This window comes from Raphanus sativus, chromosome 6, assembly GCF_000801105.2.
Source record: "Raphanus sativus cultivar WK10039 chromosome 6, ASM80110v3, whole genome shotgun sequence".
Taxonomy (NCBI): Eukaryota; Viridiplantae; Streptophyta; class Magnoliopsida; order Brassicales; family Brassicaceae; genus Raphanus; species Raphanus sativus.
This window is the reverse complement of record NC_079516.1, coordinates 37,613,395-37,636,556: the sequence shown is the minus strand read 5'-3', so window position 1 is coordinate 37,636,556 and position 23,162 is coordinate 37,613,395. Positions and strand designations below refer to the sequence as shown.

General features: G+C 36.1%; 1 protein-coding gene, 2 long non-coding RNA genes and 1 pseudogene across 3 annotated transcripts; all 4 read right to left on the bottom strand.

Annotated features, from left to right (window-relative positions):
- Positions 1-812: 812 nt before the first annotated feature.
- On the bottom strand, positions 813-1,655 carry LOC108808377 (uncharacterized; annotated as a pseudogene).
- A 7,128-nt stretch (positions 1,656-8,783) lies between these two features.
- LOC108811325 (uncharacterized) lies at positions 8,784-10,672 on the bottom strand. The gene is made up of 4 exons (XR_008935344.1): positions 10,568-10,672; positions 10,286-10,484; positions 9,891-10,036; positions 8,784-9,307 (listed from the first exon to the last, which is right to left on the bottom strand). It is a non-coding gene; the product is annotated as an uncharacterized LOC108811325 (long non-coding RNA).
- A 1,689-nt stretch (positions 10,673-12,361) lies between these two features.
- Positions 12,362-13,842, bottom strand: LOC108809249 (protein XRI1-like). The gene is made up of 5 exons (XM_018581395.2): positions 13,702-13,842; positions 13,307-13,491; positions 13,172-13,223; positions 12,954-13,040; positions 12,362-12,840 (listed from the first exon to the last, which is right to left on the bottom strand). Exons 1-5 carry the CDS (start codon positions 13,778-13,780, stop codon positions 12,569-12,571), a joined length of 675 nt encoding a protein of 224 aa, XP_018436897.1. The 5' UTR covers positions 13,781-13,842; the 3' UTR covers positions 12,362-12,568.
- Positions 13,843-21,269: 7,427 nt separating this feature from the next.
- On the bottom strand, positions 21,270-22,350 carry LOC108809944 (uncharacterized). Its single transcript, XR_001942936.2, has 2 exons — positions 21,652-22,350; positions 21,270-21,567 (listed from the first exon to the last, which is right to left on the bottom strand). It is a non-coding gene; the product is annotated as an uncharacterized LOC108809944 (long non-coding RNA).
- Between the last annotated feature and the right edge of the window lie 812 nt (positions 22,351-23,162).

The window sequence follows — 23,162 nt, the reverse complement described above, 5'->3', positions numbered from 1 at the left end:
ACATGCCGTTCCTCAAGTTTTTCAATTAAAACCAAACCTTAGTTGTGCTTCATTATAAATAGAGAACCTTGATTGTTTATTGATTCACAGCAATATGAATATGATAGTTAACTCAAGGTCGGCTGTTTGGAAACACTTCACAAGAACAGAAAGTAACCGAGACAAATGCATATGCCATTACTGCGAGAAGGTCTTTGCTTGTTCACCTAAAATAGGCACATCCAACCTGCATAAACATCTCCAAACCTGCAAACAGTTCAAAGCGTGGAGAGATAATGAAGTGGTACCAATCTCCACTTCAACCTGATCGGTTTTTCTTTGCAGTATTTGGTGTTCTGGTTTCCTTTTTTAGTTTATCTTTGTTGTTTGAAAACTTGAATATGGAATAAAATTTGCAGTTCAATGAAAGTATGGTTAGTTTGGTTACTTTTAGGAACCGAATAAGTATTTTGGATATATGTAACCAAAGTAACTGATAGTACATTGAGTCTTTGGTTATTTTTCGGTTATTAAAACTCGGAACCGAACCCACCCGAACCCGCTTAGACCCGACTCGAACCCGACCCGTAGTTTATATATACCCGATTGAGTATTCACATTACAAACCCGAATAACCCGAAACCCGAAAGACCCGACCCGGACCCGAACGGGTACCCGAATGCCCAGGCCTACTATACACTTGCATTGCTCATAGTCAGAGCTTGTCTCTCACAACATTCCATTCAATCAGATTCAAATAGACATAAATTGCAAAATGGTTTCATCACTACCTGATATTAATCCATCAATAGATCATGGACTGCTCATCATCCCTATGCCTCTTTCTCTTTTCTCTTCTTAGATCCTGGACTGTTCATCATCCCTAGGCTCCTACGTGGTTTCAACAACTTGCAGTTCTCTTTATCCAGCTTTCTGTTTTGCTCCCTCACAATCTCTACTTCCTTCTCCGCTCTATCTAGCTTCAAAACGAGAAACTCTTTCTCTTTTAGAATCTTTGTCACCAAAAACACAGCCTTTTGCATTGACGGCTTCAGTTGATCCCATTTGCTCAACAAAGTTTGACATGATTGATCTTCAATGTTTGCCTCCATTAACATACGCCCGAACTTAGTCTCGTCTTCACTAACCATCGTCGCCAAAACTGAATCAACCAAACATTATTGCTTCTTATTTACGCAAGACACGTGTCTCAGTTCTTGCTCTAGTTCTTGAACCCTACGTTCTGCTTCTCTGGCCCTTTCTTCTGACTCGTTCCCAGAGCGCATCGATGCTTCAAGATCTAGATGATAAATGAAGCATTCTCTTTTCAAATCCTTGCACTGATTCACCAATTCATCGCACTCATCTCTCAGTTTCTGATTCTCTTCAACGAATTTCTTCAGAGCCTGCGCGTTGATGCTCGCTTCAGATCTAACGAGGTCGATGACTTGATTTTTCTCCTTCAATCTTGAAACCGAAGACATGTACTGTTCATATAGACGAAGCTGAGACCCTTGAGCCGCGAAGAGTTTTCTTCTGGAGAGCATCCACGGTGATCGGAATCCCTAAAGAGTGATTGGTCGTCTCCTCGATGCATTCCTCCACATCTCGCGGGAGATCCATTGTTGCTTGATCCAGAAGAAATCTCAAATTCTAGGGTTTCAAAACAAAAGAAGTTCTATTAATCTATTTCTTTAAGGCATTCCGTTTATTTGATGAGCCTTTTATAGTTGGGCCGAAATATAAAGCCCATTATTTTGTTACATCTGCTATGTGCAGTGATATGATTCCAGATCATGTCAAGAAGAACAAGGACCAACCAGCTGAAGAAGAAGATGCCTTAGACCTTTCTAAAGGACCCATGACTCGGGCAAGATCAAAGAAGCTCAAGGAAGCTATTGGAGGCTTAATCAGAAAGTCTTTGAAGAAAGAAAGTCTTGAAGGAAGCTTGATACTTCAAGACCCACTCATCACCATTCAAGTCATCATACCATCAAGCTGAGTATCATCTAGGCTAGCAAGAGAAGTGTGCTCTTTTCCTGTCTTAGTTTTTGTCCCATTGGGTTTTGCTAAGATAGGTTTTTAACGAGGCCTTGTCTTGCTATTTCAAATCACCTAGTATGATACTCTCGGACCAGACTACATTATGTATCTTATTTTATCTTAGACTATGCTTTTTATTTCGTTTACACAAGTCAAAGGGAGCCTATTCCTTTATGACTATTAGTTGTTTCCGAGACCTTGTGCATGTACAAGGCTCTCACTATATATTCTGGTCGAGCAAGTCTAATAAGATCATCATCTTTTAACCTAAAAAACCTTTCTCTTCTCTTATTGCTGTCAACAAGAGTTCGAGAGTTCTGGTGTGTCATATCCAGAGTATAAGGACTTCTCCTTTAGTGTGTCATATCTAAAGTAGTCGTCTAGGAGTATCAAAGAGTCATCTGCATCTCTTTGTGTCACCAATCGCATCCACAAGCCTTGGAAGATTGAGTTTTGATTCATCTTTGCAAGGATCTATCCAATATCATCCATAGTTCATCCTAGGGTCGTGTTAAGTAGTATCAGAGCAGCTCTGGATAGGGAAGTTTCGATCTTTTATTGTTTTCAAATAAGAACCCTTCAACTTCTTTTGAATCCGTCAATCGATCTGTGTTCTTTGTTGTGTTATTTCACTAGATCTGTTCGTTTCAATATCTATTGTTGTTGTTTGAATCAAATCCTGATAGATCTAAGAAGTTTCATCATATTTGATCTTGATCTGTTTCGATTTCGTGTGATAAAAGTTATCAAGTTTTGATCTTTCAAATTGTGTTGCCTTAGATCGCAAGTTTTTCCTTTTAATCAAAGTTGTTTCCTTTTTAAATTTTCTTGAACATCTTACTTGTTTAGATTGTTTCTTTGTCTCAGGTACCAATGGGGAACGAGACAGATGAGGAAGCATAACTTGTAAGAAAGAGTAAGCTACTAAGGGAGGAGATGACAGAACAGTTGAAGTAAACTCTGACCACTACCGTGGCTGATATGATCAAGACTAGCATCACGGGTCTTCGTGATGAGATAAGACAAGAGCTACGACAAGCTACTGGTCAGGGCCATAGTAATGAATCTAGGAGAGACAGAAGAGGTCAGAGTCTACATAATCATCCTGAACCAAGGAGAGATCGTAGAGAGCATGCTGAATCTCATGAAACAGACAACTACTATGAGCGTCACCGGTCTGAACTCAGTGGATCTTCTTCATCAAGAGGTAGTAGGAGAAGGCAGAGACGTGATCATGATGAAAGAAGGACTCAGAGAGATTAGTTCAATGGATTGAAGATCAAAATCCCTCTTTTTCATGGCAAGGTTGATCCGGATGCTTACTTGGAGTGGGAGAAGAAGATTGAGCTAGTCTTCAATTGCAAACACTACACCAGCGATCAAAGGATCCAAATTGCAGCTACTGAGTTCCATGACTATGCTTTGAGTTGGTGGGATCAATTGGTAACTAGTAGAAGACTCAACCAAGAGTATCCAGTTGAATCTTGGCAAGAGATGAAGTCTCTTATGCGCAAGAGGTTTGTGCCTAACCATTACCACAGAGATCTACATCAGAAACTAAGAAGACTCACGCAAGGTTCCAAGACTGTTGAGGAGTATTATCAAGAGCTAGAGTTGCTGATGTTGAGAGCTAGTATTTCAGAGGACAGAGAAGCTACTATGGCAAGATTCCTTGGAGGGCTAAACCGTGAGATACAAGACAATGTTGAGATGCAACACTATGTGGAGATAGAAGAGATGTTGCATAAGGCTATCTTGGTGGAACAGCAGCTTAAGAGAAAGGGTCACTCACGTGGTAGCTATGGTTCCACACGATTTCAACACTCAAAAGAAGATAAGCCTAGCTTCCAAAAAGAGAGTAAGCATCAGCCTAAAGAAGAACCGAAACCTGCTAGCATCTACAACAAAGATAAAAGCAAGGTTGAAACAACTAGTTCAAGAGCCAGAGATGTCAAGTACTTCAAGTGTCAAGGTCGTGGTCACTATGCCAATGAATGTACCAACAACAGGGTAATGATACTGCTTGATAATGGCGAGTTTGAATCTGAAGCTGAGAAAGAAGATCATACTAAGGATCAGTCTGAAGAAGAGTATGAAGAAGAGCCGGTTAATGGGAGGTTACTAGTGGCAAGGAGAAACCTTAGTCTTCAAACTAAGACCGAAGAGCTTGAGCAAAGAGAGAACCTATTCTACACACGGTGCTTGGTACAAGGAAAGGTCTGCAGCCTCATAGTTGATGGTGGTAGTTGTGTCAACGTTGCGAGTGAAACCATGGTTCAAAAGCTTGGATTAAAGGTTCAGAAACATCCAAAACCCTATAGACTCCAGTGGCTCAATGATGAGGGCGAGATGAGGGTCTCTGATCAGGTTCTAGTTCTCTTATCCATTGGAAAATATGAGGATGAGATCTTGTGTGACATTTTGCCTATGGAAGCAAGTCACATACTGTTGGGAAGGCCTTGGCAATCTGACAGACGTGTAGTTCATGATGGCTTTACCAACAAGCACTCCTTTGAGTTTAAAGGCAGAAAGACAGTACTAGTGACACTATCTCCAAAAGAAGTACATCAAGATCAGCTGCAGCTTCAAAAGAAAAAGGAGATTGATCTTAAACCGACTCAAACCAAGCAACACAACTACTATGCCAAAACTGGTGATATCAAGAGATCTATTCACTCTAATCAATCTATTCTCTTATTCATCTACAAAGAATCTCTCTTGAATCTAACTGATTTTGCACCGGTGTACCCGAGTGAGAAGTTGTCTCTTTTGCAGGAATATGATGAGGTGTTTCCAGATGATAGTCCTACAGGGTTGCCACCAATACGTGGGATTGAGCATCAGATTGACTTTGTACATGGATCAACACTTCCTAACCGACCTGCTTACAGAACCAATCCAGTAGAAACCAAAGAGCTACAAAGACAAGTAGATGAGTTGATGGAGAAGGGTCACATCCGAGAGAGCATGAGTCCTTGTGCTGTACCTGTCTTACTAGTACCCAAGAAGGATGGGAGCTGGCGCATGTGTGTTGATTGTAGAGCAATCAACAATATCACGGTGAAGTATCGACACCCTATTCCTAGACTTGATGATATGCTTGATGAATTGCATGGTTCTAGCATCTTTTCTAAAATTGATTTAAAGAATGGCTATCATCATATTAGGATGCAAGAAGGTGATGAATGGAAAACTGCATTTAAAACTAAACATGGTTTGTATGAGTGGTTAGTTATGCCATTCGGATTGACAAATGCACCTAGTACATTCATGAGGCTGATGAATCATGTGCTTAGATCATTCCTAGGCTCATTTGTTGTAGTCTACTTTGATGACATCCTTGTGTACAGCAAGAGTTTAGAAGAGCATATAGTTCATCTTAGGTCTGTGCTTGATGTTTTGAGAAAGGAAAAGCTTTATGCTAACCTTAAGAAATGCACCTTTTGTACGGATAACTTGGTCTTTTTAGGCTTTGTTGTGAGTGCAGATGGAGTTAAGGTTGATCAAGAAAAGATAAGAGCCATACAAGAGTGGCCCATCCCTAAGACAATCAGTGAGGTACGGAGCTTTCATGGTCTTGCTGGCTTCTACAGAAGATTTGTAAAGGATTTCAGCACTCTTGCAGCTCCACTAACCGAAATCATCAAGAAGGACGTAGGCTTTAAATGGGAAGAAGCACAAGAAGCCGCCTTTCAATGCCTAAAAGAGAAGCTTACTAATGCTCCCCTTCTTATACTTCCAGATTTTAACAAAACTTTTGAGATATAATGTGATGATTCCGGTATAGGTATTGGTGCTGTCTTAATGCAGGATAAGAAACCTATAGCTTACTTCAGTGAGAAGCTTGGAGGAGCTACACTCAACTATGCAACATATGACAAGGAGTTGTATGCACTTGTGAGGGCTCTACAAACTTGGCAACACTACCTTTGGCCTAAGGAGTTTGTGATACACACGGATCATGAGTCTCTTAAGTACTTAAAGGGTCAAAACAAACTCAGCAAGAGACACGCCAGATGGATTGAGTTTATAGAAACATTTCCTTATGTCATCAAGTACAAACAAGGTAAAGAAAACATAGTTGCTGATGCTCTCTCCTGAAGGTATGTTCTCTTAAACACTCTAGATGCTAAACTCTTAGGATTTGAGCAATTCAAAGAGATGTATGAAACTGATCTTGACTTTAAAGAAGCTTATCTATCTTGTGAAAAGATTGCTAAAGGTCACTACTTTAGGCATGAAGGATATTTGTTTTATGATAATCGCCTATGTGTACCTAACGTTCTATGAGAGAGTTGTTTACTAGGGAAGCTCACGGAGGAAGCTTAATGGGACACTTTGGTAATGCCAAGACTCTTAAGGTTTTGCAGGATCATTTCTTTTGGCCTCACATGAAGAAAGATGTAGAGAAGATATGCCAAAGATGTGCAACTTGCAAACAAGCTAAGTCCAAAGTTCAGTCTCATGGTTTGTATACTCCTCTCCCTATTCCTTATCACCCATGGAATGACATTTCTATGGATTTTATTGTTGGATTGCCTAGGACTAGAACCGGAAAGGATTCAATCTTTGTAGTTGTTGATAGGTTCTCCAAAATGGCTCACTTCATTGCTTGTCACAAAACTGATGATGCATTGCATGTTTCTTATTTGTTCTTTAAAGAGATAGTTCGTTTGCATGGCATGCCTAAGACCATTGTTTCAGATAGAGATGCTAAATTCCTTAGTTACTTTTGGAAAACTTTGTGGTCTAAGCTAGGAACTAAGTTATTGTTTTCTACTACATGTCATCCGCAAACTGATGGTCAAACTGAGGTAGTGAATAGAACATTAGAAACTCTCTTGCGTGCATTCATCAAAAAGAATTTGAAGTCTTGGGAAGAACATTTGCCTCATTGTGAATTTGCATACAATCATGCTGTGCATTCTGCTTCTAAGTTTTCACCCTTTGAAATTGTTTATGGGTTCAATCCCACTTCTCCTTTGGATCTAATGCCTTTACCTGAGTGTGCTAGAGTTAGCTTTGATGGAAAAAGAAAGGCCGAGATGGTGCAGGAGATCCATAAGCAAGCACGCCACAACATTGAAGAGAAAACAAAGTTGTATGCTAAGCATGCAAACAAAGGCAGGCGTGAGATGATCTTTGAAGAAAGAGATCTTGTTTGGGTTCACCTTAGAAAAGAAAGATTTCCAAACGAGAGGAAGTCCAAGCTAATGCCAAGAATTGATGGACCATTTGAGATCGTGAAGAAGCTCAGCAACAATGCCTACAAGCTTGATCTAAAAGGAAGGTATGATGTGAGTAATAGTTTTAATGTTGCTGATTTGGTTTCTTTTATTGCAGATGATCCAGATTTGAGGACAAATCCTTTTCAAGAGGGAGGGAATGATATGATTCCAGATCATGTCAAGAAGAACAAGGACCAACCAGCTGAAGAAGAAGATGCCTTAGACCTTTCTAAAGGACCCATGACTCGGGCAAGATCAAAGAAGCTCAAGGAAGCTATTGGAGGCTTAATCAGAAAGTCTTGAAGGAAGCTTGATACTTCAAGACCCACTCATCACCATTCAAGTCATCATACCATCAAGCTGAGTATCATCTAGGCTAGCAAAAGAAGTGTGTTCTTTTCCTGTCTTAGTTTTTGTCCCATTGGATTTTGCTAAGATAGGTTTTTAACGAGGCCTTGTCTTACTATTTCAAATCACCTAGTATGATACTCTCGGACCAAACTACATTATGTATCTTATTTTATCTTAGACTATACTTTTTATTTCGTTTACACAAGTCAAAGGGAACCTTTTCCTTTATGACTATTAGTTGTTTCCGAGATCTTGTGCATGTACAAGGCTCTCACTATATATTCTGGTCGAGCAAGTCTAATAAGATCATCATCTTTTTACCTAAAAAAACCTTTCTCTTCTCTTATTGCTATCAACAAGAGTTCGAGAGTTCTGGTGTGCCATATCCAGAGTATAAGGACTTCTCCTTTAGTGTGTCATATCTAAAGTAGTCGTCTAGAAGTATCAAAGAGTCATCCGCATCTCTTTGTGTCACCAATCACATCCACAAGCTTTGGAAGATTGAGTTTTGATTCATCTTTGCAAGGATCTATCCAATATCATCCAGAGTTCATCCTAGGCTCGTGTTATGCAGCACAAAGCAAGACTCTTAGTTAGGAGATCAAAGACACACAACAGCAAGTTGATAAGAGTTCTAACATTTATTAGATACAATGAAGCAGTGCTGATCGTCTTTTACAATCTGTAAAATATACTATATAGAAGAAGAGAGACTCAAAACCTCTTAATGAGAAGAGATGCTTCTTTGGAATATAATCAGACATTGTCTTGTGTCTCTCTCTTTTCGTTCTAACAACTTATCTCTCTGTCTTTCTTTGTTCTAATAAATCCCTGAGAAACCCTGCTTCACTGAAACTTCCAACTGCAAAACGATTGGATTGCCACCAATCGTTTAATGAGAGCTCTCTCTCTCTCTCTCTCTGAGCAATATTAGCCTAGGAGTTTGGCCATGAACGAGACATATTCATCAAACCTTCTGTGGCGGCTCAAGATTTTAGTATGTCTTCTTGTCCGAGTCAGAGAGTCTACACTTTTGTCCGTAAATCTATAACCCTTGGTAAACAAGTTCAAAATCCGTACATGATTGACAATTATTTCCACCCTAAGAAAACTCAGATTTTGTTTTTAAAATATTGAAAGCTATGGTTTAATTAGGGATAAGGGAAAATAAAACCAATAATATCAAAACTAAAACCCGGTCGTTTCCCTAAGCAGAAAACGCGTTAACTTGGTACCAAAGAAAGAAAGTCTTAGGACCACTTCAAACTCTAAACAGTAACACTTTCAAAAACAAAACCTATATTATTCCCTTATATGCAACAGCTATATAATCCATAACTACATAAATAAATTTACAAGTGTTAAACGAATTTGTATGAATCGAAGAACGAGCCAACAACGCGTCTTGAAAATTTCCACGCGGTCTTGTATTGTATCTCTGTAACGCTACACCTATATAGACACAAGTCGGCAGTTCCAGCTTGCAGACAGATCATCATCTCCAATACTAAAGTAACTAAAACAAACCAAACCGCAATAAACCGAGCAGAAAGAGAAAGAAATGTGTGCAAGAGAAGCTAGTCTAGTGCCAAGGAGGGGAGAAGTCCTTAGAAGAGTTCTGAGAGGTGCTCTCTTTACTTGTCTTTGTTTCTCTTCCAGGAAAACTAGACAGTCTCGTCTCCCATCATCTTCTGCAGTCACACATTCTTCAGTAGAGAAAACGTTTAATGTATATTAGGATCAAATAAAAAAACAAATAAGGGAAACTCATTTCTCTTTTTTTTTCAAACTTGTTAACAAAGAGTCAAAGACCCATTTGATACAAGATGGGTTCAGTGTCATCAAGAGGGCATTTCACAATGTTGTAATAGTTCATGAACAAGCCACTTTAGTGTTTACTTTTTGTGTGATCATAAATCTCAAAATAGAAAAAGTCTGTTTTTTTTTCATATTGTTTCTAAAATTCATCGTCTATCATTGTAACGTTGTTTTAATAAAGTCTTACGTTTTTGAGTGACCAAAGTGAAGTAAGTAAAATTAGCACCATGGTTAAAGCAAGAGCTTGATTCTGAGAGATTTATGCTATGTGGTGTGTGTGATTCCATAAGTCCTAGGTATCCATTGTTTGAAACGCAATTTATGCAAATGTCATTAAAAATATAAAATTTGCATCTTTTAAATGAAAAACATTTTTCAGTTTCCTTTTCAAACTTTAAATGTTTTTTTTTAAGTAAGAAATGAAAATGCGAATGCGAGGTTTATCCAATAAACTTTATCAGATAGATGTACCTGGAACAGAGAAGCATCAGAGACATGACGTAGTTCTGTATACCAAAACTAGTGCAAACAAACAAGAAAGCCCCATATTTAAACTTTCAAGCCTAGAAGGTTCTCAATGTTTCCCATATATCTTTAACAATATTGTAATTGTGTACCTGCAACAAATCAACAATGATGAGCCCGTAGAAGAGTAAAGCAAAGAAGCATCCTCATATGTTATCCTATGTGAAGAAAAACCAAACTGCCCTAAAAAGAAAAAACTTAACCATAGTAAGAAGAAACATGATGCAGGCAAAGACAACAAAATATCAAAGTAAAAGATAAGTTCCCCCTTAAAATTACAGAGCCAAAACGTTGCCTCAGAACTAGCTGCAAATCCAAAACAAACATAAGTTAGTAACAACCTTTCTTCTGTTTGTCTGGTGGAATTTCTGTTTCTCAGGCTCAGGAGGTTATAGAGAGGCTTAGGAGGAACCCTAAGTTGAGCCTAAAGGTAGGGTTTTGCATCATCACCTCCTTCATCCTCATCAGCAGCAGTATCAAGTTGAAAGATCTGTTACTATCTGTATCAGTAGCCTGAGCTCCATCTTAAAAGGATCTAAGCTGCTCAGAAGGAAAGAAATCATACTTCAGAGTTCGTCTTGCAATAATGCGAGAGAAAGAGAGATCGGTAAGAAACACCGTACCTCGTCAGCCGATAAGGAACAGCTCACCGCCGCGAGAACTCTCATTAATTATTCTGAATCCTATGACTTTTCTTTGAGCGATAGCCGTTTTCAGGCTGGGCTTGTAATTTTGAACCACTGTAATTGTTAAGGCCCATTTACGAACCAAAACAAAGAGAATTAAACAGAAAGTACACAAGCCTAAATGAAAAAACATTTGATCACAAACAACGTTGGAACATAGATCTATGTTCTAAGCCTACAAACCTAAGCCAACATAAATCCTATAGATGTTAGCCTAGTGAAGAACTCTCCTCACTCGATGTTTAACCAGACCATAACAAAATGTTTACTCAAAAACTATGTTTAATCAGATCATGACTTACAAGATTTCTAATGTCTATAGAAACTCCAGTGTTCATGACAACATGGCCGATAATGAGATTTTGAGGGCTATAAACAATTTACATACATTTTTTTGATAAAAAAGTTCAACAAAGTGAGAGTTTTATTTATTTAATTTATTTTAAAATAATATTATAGAGTAATGTTTCATTTTACTATACTTACGACCATTCATGTTTTTAGGATAGGATACTATTTAAACGGGGTTCTAAATACATTACTAGTCACATTTCACAGTTTTTAAGATGAACATTTGTTATTTAAACGGGGTTCTAATACATTACTAGTTACATTTCACACGTATGATTTTGAAATTCGTTTGTTTCAGCTTAAAATTGTGAATCTTTTAAAGTTTTTCAGTTTGCCCTGTTGATTTACAATTTAAAGTGTATTACAAATATTTGAAGAAAGATGAACATGCAAAGTACTATTGTTTTCTTCATCATTGTTAATTTTAGCTGGTGGTCGCCTAATGGATCCAACCTACTAAGGTTAGAAGCTAGGTTGGTTCTTTGTAGAGGAAAAACAATGGTGATGACCGGTAAATTTCCAACTAATGATCCATTTAGTTTTGGCTATTCTAACAAAATAGAGCATTAAATTAAAGCTAATCCACATCATTAACCACCTGAAGATGTGTGTTTATTGTCGTACATGGTAAACACACTTGCTGTTACGACTTACGATTGCTAGAGAGGGAAAGAAAAAGACACAGCAGTGTGGCTTTTCTTTTTGCCGTATAACTCATGCCGACAAACGTCACATTACATAAACATGACGTTATGTATCTGACTGACGTCACATTACACAAACTGATATCATAAAAATAGTTAAAAGGTTGGATTTTGTTTCATTTCAAAAAAAATATATATTTTCTTAAAATAATATCTGTCCTAGAAGAGTACAAGGGGTTATTCAGATTCGAGTTCCCTTAAACAAACTGATTTATTGTATATCTCACTTTTTTTTTTGAAACGAAGTACTTATTTATTTTAGATTCTTGATATACTAGTTTAACAAAAACCATCAAATTTATACGGTTTTAAAATTTGTTGGTTCTACAGACTACAACTGTAACCTTTCTTTTGATTCAGAATTTACCTATGCCATGGTGTACTTACTATATAGTATATAAACTACTCAACGTGGTAAAAAAGTTTTAATAATTAGTTACAACCACCTACGAAAATTTCATGACAATGTAATACATTTTCTCACTTTCTTTTCCGTTGTTGTTTACTTGCTTTTCAGCACATTCTTTCCCTTTTTGCTTTATGTTCTTTGTTATTTTCTCTTCTTCACGCTTCGTTTATTTATTTGCTAGTCTCCACTGAATGTTTTCTTTAGAACAAAGGGTTCCTAAGGGGGAAAAGAGTAAAGAACAAAAGGCATGAACATGCAAGAACATAATACACCAAAACGATATTTTTGCGATTCAAATTTTTGGTTGATAAGTTCCTAAATGATTCTTTATACTAGAATCTGCAATAATTCAAAATAAACAATTACTGAAAAAAGAAAATCTAATTCGATTATTGAAAACATATTTAACATGTCTTTTATTCTGTCACGTCATCTCGAGTACACGTATATAACGACCCAGTCTAATTACATATCTCACCCCTTAGTTCTTATTATGGTAATTGTACCCTTCCCTGATGTGGGTATCTTGGTGAAAGCAACCACGGTTTTGCCTGAGAGACCCGGTCCGTGAGCAGAGAGACACGGACGGCAGGCAAAAGCTCCAACAGGATGCCGAACTGGCCGAGTCGATGGCATGAGAATCCTCTTATTTATATCATTTAGGGTTACATCTTCTTCTCGACCACCTGGTTTCACCACTCCAAATGGATACACCACTCTCTTCTTCTTGTCATAGAGATTTTTCTCTGTAACCCATGTGTCAAATTAGTATATATATAAAGATTAACACAAAAAAATATTCTAGTATTAACGCAAACGAGAAAAACAATCATTTCGGAAGGAAGTAAAGCATACGTACTTGAAGTGGACGTAGATGGCTCGAAGGAGTGTTTCGAATGATTTGGAGCCTCTGAACAAATATTGATGGATAAATTTGGAGATTCATCTGCTCAATATATAAGAAATTTCATTATGAAAGATCACTAATATAGTTATATTAATATTAAAAATAAATAATATACATATATATATTTATATACATTAAATCGGTGACAATAATAAAGAAGTAGGTCTCACCTGCAAACAGACTACTCGTGCAACTATAAGTCTCAGACACACCCCAATTATTCTGCACAATTATATTTTAAAAAATTAAGAAAATTATTGAGTAATTATGCAAATGACTGCCAAAAACGAAGTAATTATGTAAACCTGGTGAATGTCGAAGTGGTTAGTTGGTTTGTCCTCGGCATTGAACGAAAGACGTCTCCGTTTGCTTTTCACACTGAATTCGATGAGTGCGTCTTCGAGGTAACCGGTGGAAAGGTCGCTGATAATATCCTCCTCCGGCGAATGTAATATATGCTCCGGAAATACATCAGTGTGGCCACATGAATCTACAAGAACATTGCATGGAAAAGATATATCGCATCATTGTATGGAACCCTTAAATTAGTAGTACAAATATATTCACCTTTCGACCAAAGAATGCATTATCGTCTGCATGAAGCACCCTCGTTTATGTATCAACAAACTCAGCATAATCATGTATATAAAAAATGCATTTATGTGTACATATACATATTTGTGTGTGTGTTTGTATATACCTAAACTGAAGTTTTGGTTGAAGAATGATCCAAGGTTATGGAGATCCCAAGTGGGGAGAGAGTAAAAAAGCTCACTCATTGTTTTCTTTTAATGAAATGTTGTTGATTGATTGCGAGTGTGTTGAATCAAGGAGATATCATGTGGCTGTCTATTTATCTTGGTGGGTTGTGAATAAAAAGGTTGAAATTAAATAAAATGAATAAAACGACGTGGTGGAAAAAAGAGAGAGAGGAAGAAAAAGTAAAAGCACTGAAGAAATTTAGAAGATATCAAATTTAGTACTCAACACGGTCAACTCTAAAGAAAAGACAAATAACAATAATGGTTAGATGGTGTGTGTCATGAAAGATTAAATAACCGAATATTATTGTTTATTGTGAGATGGTGAAATTATCATTTTGTTATACTGTTTCCCATTAACCGCATTGTTTTTTCGGAATTTTACAATCATCAAACTCAACAGGTAAAAATGCATTAAAAATAAGTCTATTTCTTTTTAAAGAAGACTACTTAGTTTAACATGTTATTTATTTTTTGAAAAAGGCTTCTAACATGTTATTTTTGTAATTTAATTTAAACCCCACAGTTTTTGTCCAAAAAAAAAATTTGTCCAAAAAAAAATTTAAACCCCACAGTTTGCCCAAAAAAGAAAAAAATTAAACCTCACAGTTAGAGATATGGGGTAATTGTTATGAAACTAAGTGGAGAAACGTGTTTTTGTTATTAATTTTGACCAAGAGTCTTACATATATATATACATCAGGTCGTGTTTATCCTAAGTGGGTAAGTACAATAGTCGATAAGCATTATCTCCTACAGTCGGTACGGTCCTGGTTGGTCCGTTTATGTCGATCACAATCTGGTACATAACACTCCCCCTTGATCGACACATCCGGTACTGGTTCGTTGCATGCTTAATGTTGCCTCATTAAAACCTCTCATGGAAAACCCCAAAACCAATGTGGCAAAATGGGAAACCATGGACAGGAAAAAGAGTACAACACATGAACTCCTCCTGATGAATGCATCACTGTAGATCTTTGGACGATGCATTCCTATCTGGTCGATGAGCTTTTTGTAATATTTTGTAATTTCGCCGGCCTTCTAGAACCTCATTTGGACATGGTCAAAACGTGCTCCTTTGATGCTGACCACTCGACAATGTCTTCATGTTCTGATCGGATGGATGATGCTCAATCAGTACTCGGATAGTACTCGACCAGTACTTGGATGTACCTCTATCCTGCGATTAAATCTTTCTTGCAGGTCCTCTCATGTCCCACGGTTCCTCTAGTCTCATGGCTTTGCCATACCGTGGACACTTTCATTTTATTATTGACTCAGACATTCTTCTGATCACTATCTCTGGATGCTGTCTCATGACTTCTTTCATTTTGTCGTAGACAATGCTATGTTTTCGAAAACATACATGTTAAGTCATAGACCTTGTCATCACACGCCAATATACTCATATATGGCTAAGGTGATCTAGTCCCATCATATTCTGTCTAAAATCAATCGATAACTTGTATCATTGAAATCATTGAACCATTGAACCTCTCTTTAGGTTGGTTTGATATAAACATAAACACAAAGAATTATAATATCCTCTATAAGGATCTATGGACTGATTGTACTAAGTATTTTCTTAGTCTTTCATTATCATTTGCAGCTGCCTTATTTCAGTCCATGAATAGCTTAGGAACAAAACTATTCTATGAGAATTTCTTTTCTCATCTTTCTAATACTCTTATCATCTTTATCCAGTGATCAATCATGTTGCTGACTACATTTCTCTTTTCTTATATCCAGACCTTTATCATTTTCGAATTTGTAGTAGCATCCACCATATAGGAGTACATATCCTTATAATCTGTTCCTTGGTCTCTGTGAGTATCCTTGTGTAATCAAGCCATTCCTTGAATGCTTTAAATAGGAATATGAACACCTTAGTCCATGTCTCACGATTTCTTTTCCTTTCCTACACATGACCTATTTTTCACTGGTTTTATCTTATCAGATGGTTTGAACCCACACGGTTTCCTTTAGTCTATGAATGCATTCTTGTATTCTCGTGGGTTCTGATCCTCGCTTATATCTTTTAAACTCAAGTGCTATTTCCTTATGCATCTCTATCTTTTATGTGTCGACACTTATTTTATATGTATGGTTCCATTGTGTTCCAGACATGAACTAATCGATTAGAGATTTCATTCTTACTAAGAACCTTCATTTACCTTGCAGTTTGGCGTCCCAAACTACATGGTCTGGTACCTTAGATATTAGCTGCGCAGCCTTATCTTAATGTCTGGTCTGGTTTCCCTTATGACCTCGGATATGTCATTTCTATGCACCTTTCTTTTCATTTCCGAGGTTCCTTATCTTATGGAACATATTGGTCTATCTTTAGACTCTATAGCAACTTGATTATGTCTCTTCTAGGACATTAATTTCGTGGTGCTTAAGCTGGTATGACTTAGTCATTCTTTTTCTTTTATTTTCGGATCTAATCTGTCTGGCATTCTTTTAGCTAGCTTTGTATGATCTTTCTTTCTTTGGACGTCTTAAATCATATTCTCTGGTCCGAGGATCTTGCCAAGACAAGGATGGTTTAATACCATTCCATTTCTCTTTATACTTGTACCAGCTTATTTTTTTCTCCCCCTGATTTTGGATAGTCGAATTTAATCACGCAATCCGTAAACCTGGCCTTAATCTGATCACCCATATTTGGCTCAAGGTTTCTTATAAAATCGTTGGAGAAAGCATTATCATATCCAACATATATTCCCAATCTTATCTCATCTTCTTATGAGATTCCATCCTAGACGGCACATATTATTGTGGTTGTCTATACATAATCTCTTAGGATGGTCTATGTCTGGATCATGACCCTTTATCATTCTTAGATGGAAATATCTATGCTCACTTTATATGGCCCGATGCATATTTTTATTACATGTAAATCCATGTGTTCCCAAGCATTAGCTAGTGATCTTTGTATTACAAAGAATTTGGCCAAGTTCTATCATGGTCATAGACCATGTCACTCGGACTTTTAATGTTGTTCATGGACCACGGGAGTGTCATTTCTCCCCCTCATGAACATGCTATAAACCTTTTAGATGCTTGAAACATTATAGCCGTATGAGTTTCCCTTGTGTACATGTTACACAACGTGAGATTCTTTGGGATAACTCTTTTGTGCCTTTTGCAATATCAATCTTTTGCATCAATTTTAAAGACATGGATGGCTAGTCCAGTCAAGCCATAAAGTGTATAAAATTTCGTGGTCAACCTATCTGGTTATCTAGGCCTTTTGCCTTTATCATACTGTTCGTTTAGCATAGTTTAGATCAGTCGGGAGTACAGTCTCGACGATTTCTATGCCTTGGGCGATTTTTATTTATAATTTTGAAGGAATTTTTTATTTCCTTTGCCCATTGGTTCAAGTGGAAACCATTCATTTTCAAAATTTTATAACTCAAATGGGTCTTTTATTTGGGTGAATAATTCATTCCCCCTTTAGGCAATGCCTTTGGTCGGATAATTTTAATTACTATACTCATTTTTAAATTTTCATTTGTCATTTATCAATCAAGAAATTATCAAGCAAGTCAAACATGATAATATAAAACTAAAACAACTCTTATTATATATAAAAAATCGTAAATGACAAACAAATCAAAACATAAAATCAGAATGTCGAAATCTCGATTTTTAGGCAATGTATATGCCGGCCACTCCTTTTATTATTCTGGACATGGCTTATTTGGATTCATCCTTATTCTCTCCAGCCTTATTGGCTTCAGGAAGTCTCATCTCACTGGTTTTCTTTGGCATCTCACTATTCTTCTCAGCTTGTAATAGATATGAGATCAAATTCGTATTAGTGGTGAAACCTTTTTTCTCTGTAGGTATATTGTAACAATAGATCCCTTGGATCAGCTGTGAGGAAAGTCGTTTCCAGTAAATCTTCCTCTGTTACCTCTTCACCACATAGTTTCGATTTAGAAACGATTTTGATTAGAGCTGAGTTATATTCATCTACGGACTTAAAGTTACGAAATCTGAGATTTATCCACTCATGCCTAGCCTTTGGTAATAACACTATTGTGTATCTAGATTTTAAGTTTGTCCAAAGGTCTAGAGAGTTCTCAATATTTAGATACTGATCTCTGAGATCCTCAGTGAGATGTTGGCGAATAATTGTTACTGCCCCATATTTTTCCTTTTCAGTTGCATATTCGCCTTTGATGATACATCTGTCAAGTCCTCTTATCTTCAGGACAATTGCAGTGTTTATTGCCCATTTTAAATAATTATCTCCGGAGAGATTAAGGGCTGGATAATCCAAATTCGACATCTGAAAATATAGATTTTAGAGTCTTATTATTTGACTTATAATCGGATTCAAACAATGCATTTTTGGGTTTCTTTCAACCTTGTAATTATGCAATGTTATTTGGTTTCTTTCAACCTCTAAATTATATAATTCAATCCGATTTATTTTTAGTCAATATAGCAATGCAACTTTAGTTTCTTTCAACCTTTGAATTTATGCAATGCAATCCGATTTTCCATTCAATCTAGCAATCCGATTTTATCATATGATCAATCAATTAAAAAAAATTGTTTTATGATGCAACCTCAGCAATCATTGTCTACATGATCAAGATGAGCTAAAAAATTTAAATCAGATCAAATAATTGATTCTAGATGATTTAAAATATAATCGGATTCTAGAGAAAAAAAATAGGGTCCAGGGTTTCGAAAATATAGGGTTTCACTTTTTAATAATTATTTTCGAAACCATTGATCTGAATAGTCATTATATGACTTAAAAAATAAATCAGATCAATCTAAACAATTTTAACATTTTTCTAATCTTCCAAAAGAAAATTGGAAATTTTCCATCAACTTATAAAAGACAATTTCTCAAAACGGAAGTTTTTAGAAAATTTAATTTTGCATTCTAGCAATCTGGAAACATTCAATTATGGTTTTAAACAAGTTTTAGCAATCTTCCATTATTCTAAAACTAATATGGAAGTTTTCAGAAACCATAAAAAAAAAATTTCACAAAACCGAAAAGTTTTTAGAAAAAGTAAAATTTGCAATTTAGCAATCTGGAAAAATCCGAGATTTTTCTAGCAATCTCTAATGATTCAACCAAAATCAGAATGAGATCCTAACAATCGTTTCTAGGTGATTTAAACACTTCAAACAATCACACACTTTTTATGCAGTTTTTTCGATATGAAAATTTACACTATGACTATGTGATTAAAAACGAATTTGATGAAACTACTTATAGGGTTTCTTAGTTAGGATTTATCATTAGTTTTGGTGAATTTTAATTAATTTTCGGAATTTATTTGAGGAGGTCAATTTCTGACCAGAAACCAAAAAATCGTTTTCCACATAGTTCCAGACCAATGGGTCGGATTCTGATGATGGAAAACTAACTTTGGGGATTTTTAGGAGATTATCATGAATTTTAATTAATTTTAGACCATAATACATAATAGGTCATATTTAGGGTTTTAGTTATTTTATAGATCAATAGATCAGGCTGTGAGATTCAAAACCTTTAGAGTTTCGAGTTTAATTGTTAGAAACAATCTCTGTTGAATTTAAAACTCCAACTTACTCAAAGGATTTTGGGATCTATTATCTTAGGATTTGGGGTTTTGCAAATTCTAATAGTCTTAAACCTTTATCAATGAACAAAATTCAGTATGGTTTCTCTTTTAGGTTTCAGAAATTTAATTACCTAAACTTTGATGTTTGTAGAACCGGACCACCGAGAGCAGGAACTAGTCGGGTCGCGAACTGCATGACCGGAACGGATCAGGAGTTGGTCGCCTCTTCTTAACCTCCAATTGGGTTGAATGGAATTTATGAGTCAAGGGTTTGATCTTGGTTAAACGATTTGAGAGAAACGGCGGTTTGAAATCGTCGGATGAGTTTTAGAATTTCAGGGTTTTAGGTCACTTGACGGCGCGTCTTAGAATAGAGCGTGAGGGCGCATTCGAAGTCAGATAGAGGCGAGGCCGACGGCGTTGGATTCGTCTCGTCAATAGCTTCAATTTGGTATATGGCTCGTCGTTTGGATCCTTACGGTTGGAGAGAACGAGCTGTTTGAAGTGGCGCCGTCAATTAGTGTTTTTGAGATAACTCGGGATTTCAGAGTCTCGTGCTGATAACGTGTTATGAAACTAAGTGGAGAAACGTGTTTTTTGTTATTAATTTTGACCAAGAATCTTACATATATATACATCAGGTCGTGTTTATCCTAAGTGGATAAGTACAATAGTCGATAAGCATTATCTCCTGCGGTTGGTACGGTCCTGGTTGGTCCGGTTATGTCGATCACAATCTGGTACATAACAGTAATATTATTATTATTTTTTTTTTGTAAAAAGGCATTCTATTTAGGGAAAATTTGTGAGATATACATAAGAGGTACAAAACTAAAGAATATGTCCATTCTACAGTATAGACTCATTGATATGACAGGTTCTTCAAAAAATGTCATTACTATCCTTCAAAGAGCGCGTGGACGTGAGAAAGGGAAAACAATTAAAAACGTACTATACAATATTCATTATAGTTTAACAAAACAATGGATATCCACAAGCGAAATTCGACTATACTATATGCATAATAGCATAGACAAAGCTCCAACAAAATTAAACATTCACTTGCAAGAATATATTATTATATATTATTTATCCAAACTATATATCCTAAACACTAAACCCAAATCATATACCCAAAACTCTAAACCCAAACCCTAAACCATAAACCCTAAACCCTAAACCATAAACTCTAAACTCAAACTATATACCCTAAACCCAAAATCTAAACCCAAACCATATACCCAAAACTCTAAACCCAAACCCTAAACCCAAACTCTAAACCCAAACCATATACCCAAAACTCTGAACCCTAAACTAAAACTATATACCCTAAACCCAAACCCTAAACCCAAACTCTGAGCCCTATAGTCAAACTATATACCCTAAATCTAAACCTTAAACCCGAACCATATACCCAAACCATATACCATAAACCTAAACCCTAATCCTAAACCCTAATCCTAAACCCTAAATCCTAAACCCAAACTCTTATCCATTACGTGACTATGATATACATATTATGGTATGGGATACTCGACACACTCACAAACTTTGTATATATGAAATTCTTTAAAATTTTCATAGAAAGAAAGATGATGAGTGGCAACGGTATTGGAGAACAAAACAGTGTAACCACTACAAGAAAAACAGGTTTTATTAGCGGACAAAAAACGCTATATAACGATATGATAGCGGTTTTTGAAGCGATGTATCATCGCCCGTCATAATAGGTGAATGACATTACATAGCGGTTTTTAGCACTACTATCTTTTCTTCCACTATGATAGCGCTTTTCTATCTGCAACTAAATATTCTCTAATAGCGAATAATTTTCGTTATTATTTTTATTATAAAAAACAAAAAAAAAATAAAAAAATAAAAACAAATAAAAAATAAAATTTAATTAAATATTAAAAACATAATTAAAATTTAAACTCGTTTATATATTTAATTTTTTTATTAATGTAAAAAAAAATATGATTTACAAATTAAAAGTATAAACCAAAACCTAACCAAAACTAAACCAAAACTAAACTAAAACTAAACCAAAACTAAACCTAGTAAGAAAACCAGGCCTCCTCTTTTCTTAACGCCGTCGTCAAGACATGGATAGCAAAGATCGTGGAGGCCTCCAAGCTTCTTCATCTTCTCCTTTTTTCTTGTTTTTCTCCACTGTGTTTATGTCTCCCCCACCTCCTTGCTTCTTAGAATCCACTCAACCTGACAGAGCAGACAAGATCTTATGAAAATCAGAGGCGCTTCTCTAACAGTCTCAGTCTTGGTGTCTCGTCAGTCGATGGTTACCTCCGTTCGGAGGACGATGGGGTTCTAGGGTTTGTCTCCGACGGCGCTGATTCTTCTCATGGGCCGGCGCTGTAGAGGGCGTGTTCTTCCTTGGACTTTGAGCGGCGACTCTCCAAAGCGAGATACAGAGGTTGAGGATTCTCTTGACGGAGCTTGGCTGGCCTTGGACGCCCCGGTTCGGCGAAGTCACGAACGTGATTGCAGGTGACTTGTGGTGGTGAGAGACGGTTGAAATGGGAGATATGGTGGACCTTACACCATGGATGGTGCAGAGAGAAGAAGAAGAAGAAAAAAAATGAATCTGTTAGATGAGATACAGAGAAAAGCGTTCACTGTTATTAAAAAAAAAAAGAGAAAAGCTTACAGAGTAAGCTAAACGAGAAAGAGCCACATTGATTCTTAGCCATTGATTTATGTAATCCAATAGCCAAAAATAGAGATCCCAGATTTCAAGAATCAACCAATAAGAAATGAGCACTAGGATAATGACTTTAGACCTTTAGATTATAATTAATCAATGGCAGAAAAAAACACATTTATTTTATCTACAAATGGTTTGAACTTAAAAATAAGAACATATTTAACATTTCAAATATAAACTTGTGTGATTTGAATTTTGTGGTTATATAATTAAAGAAAAAAATGATTTGGTAGTTTTGTGTTTATTCAAATTTTAAGGTTTTAAGTTTATTGTGTTTGTTTACGGTTTAAAAGTTTATGGTTTTTTTGATAAAAAAAGTTTAAGGTTTTGTGTTGAAATTCTGGGAGTATACATAAAATAAATTTATTTTGGTTTTAACATGTATGTTTTAGTATTGAAATTTTAGAACTATCAAATATGAAGTTTAGGATTTTATATTTAAGGATTATGTATAATATAGGGTTTAGATTTAATGTATATAGGTTTGGTGTTTAATTTTAAAATATTTAAGTTTATAATTTTATATTTAAGATTTGGAGTTTAAGTTCTAAAAGATTATAAAATTGTTACTGTATTTGTGTTTATTTTTCTTCTTCTTAGAGTATAGGGTTCAGTTTGTTTAGGGTTTAGAGATTTAAAAAGTACGTTATTGTAGCGTTTATTATTTTATGTGTTATTAAGTGTATACTATCATAGCGTTTCCAATTATGCCGGTCTATCATAGCGTTTCCAAAAATACAAACGCTATCTAAAACTAACGGATATGTCAACCATAGCAGAAAGCGAAAAAACGCTATCCTGGTCTGCTATTAAAACGCATTTTTCTTGTAGTGAACTGATCAAGTAGTGACTAAGAAGAATCAGGAAGCACAGAAGAAGATACAAATTATAAAAGAATAGAAAAAGAAATGTATCATACTATACTGTAATTTAAAATAGTATGGAACATATGACGCATGATATTGTTCATCTTTTTCCCCAATTCGATCCAACCCTAAACCCTAAACCCAAACCATATAACCTAAACCCAAACCCTAAACCCAAACCATGTACCCTAAACCCAAACCGTAAACCATAAACCCTAAACCCA

Coding starts and splice junctions, on each gene's coding strand:
- LOC108809249 (XM_018581395.2), bottom strand. CDS start 13,780: ATGAGTGAGCTTTTTTACTCTCTCCCCACTTGGGATCTCCATAACCTT. Junction 13,492..13,701: donor CAACCAAAACTTCAGTTTAG/GTATATACAAAC, acceptor ATGTTCTTGTAG/ATTCATGTGGCCACACTGAT. Junction 13,224..13,306: donor ACCACTTCGACATTCACCAG/GTTTACATAATT, acceptor ATAATTGTGCAG/AATAATTGGGGTGTGTCTGA.